At 53.8% G+C, this 5,636-nt stretch overlaps 2 protein-coding genes across 2 annotated transcripts in view; both read right to left on the bottom strand.

Moving 5' to 3' along the window:
* Positions 1–843: 843 nt before the first annotated feature.
* On the bottom strand, positions 844–2,824 carry PHACADRAFT_258863 (uncharacterized protein). The gene is made up of 7 exons (XM_007397394.1): positions 2,576–2,824; positions 2,258–2,510; positions 1,882–2,183; positions 1,458–1,827; positions 1,338–1,404; positions 1,132–1,279; positions 844–1,079 (listed from the first exon to the last, which is right to left on the bottom strand). Exons 4-7 carry the CDS (start codon positions 1,745–1,747, stop codon positions 1,012–1,014), a joined length of 573 nt encoding a protein of 190 aa, XP_007397456.1. The 5' UTR covers positions 1,748–1,827; positions 1,882–2,183; positions 2,258–2,510; positions 2,576–2,824; the 3' UTR covers positions 844–1,011.
* A 104-nt stretch (positions 2,825–2,928) lies between these two features.
* Positions 2,929–5,636, bottom strand: part of PHACADRAFT_258859 (uncharacterized protein) — a 5,319-nt gene continuing 2,611 nt past the window's right edge. The window contains exons 7-10 of the mRNA XM_007397393.1: positions 4,084–5,454; positions 3,466–4,030; positions 3,155–3,407; positions 2,929–3,097 (exon numbers count right to left, since the gene is read on the bottom strand). Of these exons, the coding sequence (XP_007397455.1) occupies positions 5,150–5,454 (305 nt within the window). The 3' untranslated portion in view covers positions 2,929–3,097; positions 3,155–3,407; positions 3,466–4,030; positions 4,084–5,149. The remainder of the gene's footprint in view (positions 3,098–3,154; positions 3,408–3,465; positions 4,031–4,083; positions 5,455–5,636) is intronic.

Genomic DNA, 5,636 nt, shown 5'->3' with positions numbered 1-5,636 from the left:
AAGCTACGGGAAATCGAAGATAGTGGTAACGTACTGTGCTAATTTCTCGTCCTCACGGAGATCAAGCCTGATGTGATGGGTCAGCGACAAGACCCCGGGCAGGAGGGAACGACATAAACACCTGCCGCTGGAGCTCGCTACCGCTTTCACCGCGAGCATTGAGTGCGTTGCCGACGAGACCGAAGAGGGTCTGCAAGGCAGGGAGGAAGAGCGCCCGGTACTGGTGGTAGCAATTGTATGTCGAATAGAAGGAGTATGAGATGTTCGAGCTGTTGCTAATTCTCTGACTGTTATGTTCCATTCGACCAGCAGAGTCCCAATTATATTGCATTGCAGTGCTCCCTACTAGACGCTTCGTCGAGACTTCGAATGGCTTCTAGGAGTGACGACAGTGAGGGTCCACATCATCTACACGCTTTACAACTCAGAAGATGTTTCAGGAGCTTTCTGTGCATTGCGAGTTGTGGATATTCCTTGTCGTTTGGACGCTCTGGCTCGGACATGACGCCAAGGTTCGTGTCAGACCTCGGTGAATGTTGACGTTTGTTTGGAATACTTCCGAATTCGTCACTCACAGTCCGGCGCTACTATTCGACAAGAGCTTCAGCTGGAGTACGCACAGCCGGAGGCCCGGGAGACCTCCTGAACGACGAGTGGATGTTAGATAGATATAGGTAGGCAGCTCCAGCGTGGCGGCGCCCATTTTGGTTTTCCTGACGAGGTACTAGTGGGTATCTACCCACTTTGCCGACCTCGTACTATCCTGCGGTTCGATGCCGACCAGAGCAACGAACCGAGTCGACCAGTACCAGAGAGTCGGATTTTCATCTCAAAAGCTGTGGTATGATCTATATGCCTATTTATGTCACAAATAACAAAGTTTCCAACGGGCTATGTGACGGGGGGTTATTAAATGACAGGGTATGTATACAAAGGGACTCTGGAGAGCGCAACAGAGAGCGTTCGAGTCAACAAGAGTATTGACATTGACCGAAATTGCCGTCAGTATCGCTACCCCCTCTCAATCTTCACGCGAAGGTGGGCATCCCTGCGGCGTCGCTCAACCAGGAGGTAGCTCACTGGGGAGGGACGTCAGACGGACCCTCTCGCTGAGGTGACGACCAAGCTCACCTATGAGTCTCTCCATAACTTCTGTCACTTCTGGCTGAGGCTTGACTTCGAGCCAGGCGTGCTTCGACATGCGGAACGCAAAAAAGTGACGCTTGTGTGGGTGGAAATCTACGACGGGCTCCTGCTTCCCATCAGCATCCTTCACGAGCTGTTCGCAGACGACACTGTTAGACGCGCTAACCTACAGACAGCCGAGGGTTGCGTACCTGCAAGTGACCTTTGTGTGTTCTCCATTGATACCGGATGTCCGAGGGACCGGTGAATGTTCCCCCGCTGATATCGCACCAGATGAGCTTTAGAGAAGAGAGGGGAGGAAGGGAACTGACATCCTGTCTTCCGAAAAGTTCAGGAACTGTGATGCCGGCACCCACTCGCCCTTGTCGCCGTCGAAGCGGACGCGGGGCTCCTGGCCAGGGTTGCGCTCGATCTCTGCAACAGTGTCAACCACCAGATTTTCGAAGTCGCATCTGTTGATCTTCGTTATGTGCGGGTGCCAAAATCGGGTAACAATCTCGTAGTGGATGGAGTCGTCAGCAGAAGCGATCGCGGTGTTGCGAAGGCTGTTGGTGCTAAGCTCAAGCCTATGTGGGGGCTGAACCTTTGGTGGCGGCGGCATCTCGAGATGGGTGGCGGAAGGCTGAGACGGGCCCAGAGTACGTTGAAGGAATATAAACCGGCGGGATGTGCCTGATGGTGCTGTCACCGTTCTGAGAAGGTGCCTGATATAATGAAGACTGCTTCCCGACAGACCTCCGGATTATTGGCGGCCGCACGTCAGGATGCGACAGAGATGGCAGACCGCGACCCCACAGTCCTGCGATGATCCGGATATGAAAGGAATGGAGCCAATGCGCGTTCAGCCCGGTAATGATTGGCTGCTTTCAGCCGAAGCAGGGTCCGTGCGAGAGGTCCATTTCAGTAAGATCGGCCTCCTAGAAGGGTAACGTTATCCCATGAGAGAGACGACAGGAAGGTGGAAACGTGGAGACACAGCTGCTACATCGTGGCGTTGTCGCATATAGGCCGTACAGGATGTCCACTTGACACGCCGTCTGTGGGAAGTGACAGCCGGTCGGAGGGTATAAGCCTGAGGGAAGCCGTAGCGGGCAGCCCGGAGCGCACTGACCATAGCCCGAAAGCACAGTGCGGCGTCGGCACAAGATGCACGAGTCACTGCCATATCCAAAGTGTCCCGCCCGATCATGGCCCGTGATGAGAGAAATAATGGCGCTTGAGCTTAACCCTTGGACACACCGAACGTTGCGCAGCAGGCGCCGCGGTATCATCGATGGTGTCGGAATATGTAGCGGAGGTTAGTCTCGCAGGACATGGTCCCCTTGCTTTGGTGATAATGAGTGTCAAAGAATTGAAGACGCTGTCTGCAACATGCCACACAGCGTACGTTAGCAGATAGCACGTTTCACTCGAGAACCCGAAAACATACCATGACCATGTGAATGCCTGCCTCACAGGCGTAGCCATAACATTGCCCGCGCGTGTCCACGGGTCCGTTGCTCGTGGTCCTCACGAAAACACCCTGGGAAGTAGAATCTGTTCCTGATAGTGAATTTCACAAGGGCGCGCATGTTGAGCCTCTGATATTAATGTACAGCGTGCGACATGTTGTTGAAACGTTGTATTTCGCATTTCGACGCGGCGTCGTGAATCGTCGTGGTCGCACGAAGACAGAAGAGGTCAGAAAGCCTGTCACACCTCGATATCGTCACGCATCACGACCAGCGCCTTGATGGTCCGTTACGCGGGACCCGTCCGTGTGTTCTACCACGACGACGACAACGACGACAACAATTGCGACGGCGAAAAAGGGGTCTGAGCACCAAAGATACTTTCTAAGGCTACAAAACATCCCTGTCCCAGTAATTTATTCTCTCTTGTCTCGGAACTCTTTGGACGTATCGCACCAGGTTCACTTCACCGTACCGTGACCTCCGCCCTGTTTTCTTGGGTATGTGTAGGAGTCAGTAACATCTTATCATCCATCTGCTAAGGCGAAATCATCCAGTCAGACTTAGAAACGTCGTTTATTGCTGTGCTTAAGCCAGTACGCTTGATCTGATACCACTCGCATGTTCGCATTGCCAATGCATCAACGGTCAAATCTCCCGCAACGTTCAGACAGTCTTGGCGCTGCGAAGGCTGCTGCGTTTACGCAGATTGAAGATGAGCTGCGGGATGTAAAGCGTGCTCACTCGCAAGGACAGGAAGAGGACCTGCGAATGGCGTTGTCTCGGACGATCAGCAGGGTAGAGGAGCTCGTAGGCAAATCTTCCTTCTTGATACTCCTTTAAATGACTGTGTATTTTTCTGATATAGATCTTAATGTTGAAAGAAGCCTGCAAGGCGCAGACGGATCTACAGACCGAGCTGACGCTTGCGAAGTCAAACTTGCAGCTCGCGCTGGCTAACAATGAGATGCTTGAAGATGCACTAAAGCGCGATGGTGCAGCACATTCCAAAGACGTCGGGTGGAGACGATGGAGTGCCAAGGAGCAGCGAGAGCGCGAATTGGCGGATCCTCGGCGACAGAGTACGGAGAGCAATGCTTCTCTGCCGGAATACTCTGCACCTTCTCCAGCTGCCCCGTCTCCGCTGCCTTCCACCACTGAAGGCCGCTTCTTCAAATTCCGCTTCGGAAATCAGAGCACTCCTACTGCTGGATCGCCTCGAATAGTGTCCCCAAATCCGAATAGCCATCCTGCAGCGGCTCACCTGACTTCTGCTTCATTACCGTCGCTCATTCCCACCCGTGACCAAGAGAAGGAAATGGAAGAGCTACTTGCACAGCTGGAGCGGGAGCGTAAGGCACACAAGACCGCACAGGCAGCAAAGGAGCAGCTTGAAGCCGAACTCGAGTCGTTGTCCCAGGCGCTATTCGAAGAGGTCAGTACTGCTTGCATGACGTTGTTGTACGTCAACGTCTCACCTCGCCACAGGCCAATAAAATGGTCGCTGCAGAGCGCATGAAGCTCGCCGACACGGAGGAAGAGCTGAAGGAGGCCATGGCGGAGAAGGAGGCTCTACGGAGTGCGCTAAAGTTGGTCGAGCATCAGCGACAAGAGGCCGAGAGTCGTTCGCCATCGCCGCTTCCGAGCCATACCTTCGCATCGTCGTCCCCATCGTCTGCGCATCACTCCCACAAGCGATCGTCGTCCTCTGCCATCGCGGTTAAATCTCTGCCATCTTCCCAGCCGTCGTCGATACCGTCATCCCCTCGGTCAATGGTGCGAATTGTCGACGAACCTGCGTCATCGTCAACGCGAGCCCCTGCGCCGCCTCCGCTCAACTTGCCTGAGGTCGGACTAGCTCTGGATGATGCGACAGATTCGTCGCCGACAGACAGCGACGAGGCCAAGGAGTCGGCTGAAGAGGAAGAAGCAGAGCCCACTGCCGTTGAGCCCACTCATCGCGAGTTGCTCTCTCCGCCTGAAATGTCCGTGACCGCCGCCTCCTCGATCGCGCATTCACCGTCGCCAGGCCAATTCGGCTTCACAGCTGGACGACCTTTGTCGTACTTCGAAACTGAAGAGTCGCCATGGGCAGATGTCCGTTCGTCCACCCCCGTCACCGCTGCGTTCTAATGGCGTGCCTCCTCTTTGTCGTCGGACTCCGGTAGTTACGTACACTACACATTGCTTATTTATCGCCGCTCGCTCTCTCCTTATCCATACATACAGTGCATGTAGCATAATTATTCACATTGTGGAAATACCATATCCCATACGTTACCAAAGCGTATATCTCGGGCAAGGCTGCAGGTGTGCGTTGTTGAATGAGAGACAGGACCGGGAGAACAAGTTGAATCATGAGGAGCAGGAGTGTACAGTGAACGTGGATCGAAGAGGGAGAAAAAGAGCAGCGACAACACCTAGAGTAGAGATTTTAGTCCTCTGGTACGTATGAGAGCACAACAAGGAGCAGAGGGAAAGATACGGTAGAAATTTGGATTAGAGATCCCTTAGCTTTTCGCTAAACATTGAAGTTTGTGAACTGGCTTCCTCTACGCAGCCTCAGACATTGCGATGTCTGCGACAAACTCAGCGGCGGCAGGAGTTGCCTCTTCCTCAGCGGGTGCGTCGTTGTCCTTCTCCTCAGCCTTCTCAGAAGCGGTCTCCGGCGCAGCCTCCTCCCTAGCGTCGATTTCCATGCTATCCTTCGCTTCATCCTTCTCCTCGGTGGCAGACGTAGCCTCTTTCTCCTCTTTGCCATTCGCATCCTCCTTTCCGTTCGCGGTGCCGGCTTCTTCCGTATGCGGCTTGCCGTTAGTAGCCGGCTTACGGACGGCGCCCTCAGAGGCCTTGCTGGCTGACAGCCGTAGTCTTCAGATAGTATGTCAAATAGATTGCCGATGAGAGGTAGCCCCCTTTTGGGCCAGGCAGATAGTGTCGATGTCTCTGAAAGTGAACAGCAAGCAAGTAAACAGATATGAGACACGTCCATAGATATATGAGAGAAGAACAAGAAGACAGAGGGAACTCCATGGCGAG

The sequence above is a fragment of the Phanerochaete carnosa genome (assembly GCF_000300595.1).
Source record: "Phanerochaete carnosa HHB-10118-sp unplaced genomic scaffold PHACAscaffold_6, whole genome shotgun sequence".
In the NCBI taxonomy this organism is placed as follows: Eukaryota; Fungi; Basidiomycota; class Agaricomycetes; order Polyporales; family Phanerochaetaceae; genus Phanerochaete; species Phanerochaete carnosa.
This window is presented reverse-complemented; position numbering and strand designations above follow the sequence as displayed.

Excerpts from the sequence above, each read along its gene's own strand:
- PHACADRAFT_258863 (XM_007397394.1), bottom strand. The coding sequence starts at position 1,747 with ATGCCGCCGCCACCAAAGGTTCAGCCCCCACATAGGCTTGAGCTTAGC. Across the intron at positions 1,280-1,337 it reads CACACAAAGGTCACTTGCAG|CTCGTGAAGGATGCTGATGG; the intron begins GTACGCAACCCT and ends GTCTGCGAACAG. Across the intron at positions 1,080-1,131 it reads AGTTATGGAGAGACTCATAG|TGAGCTACCTCCTGGTTGAG; the intron begins GTGAGCTTGGTC and ends GTCCCTCCCCAG.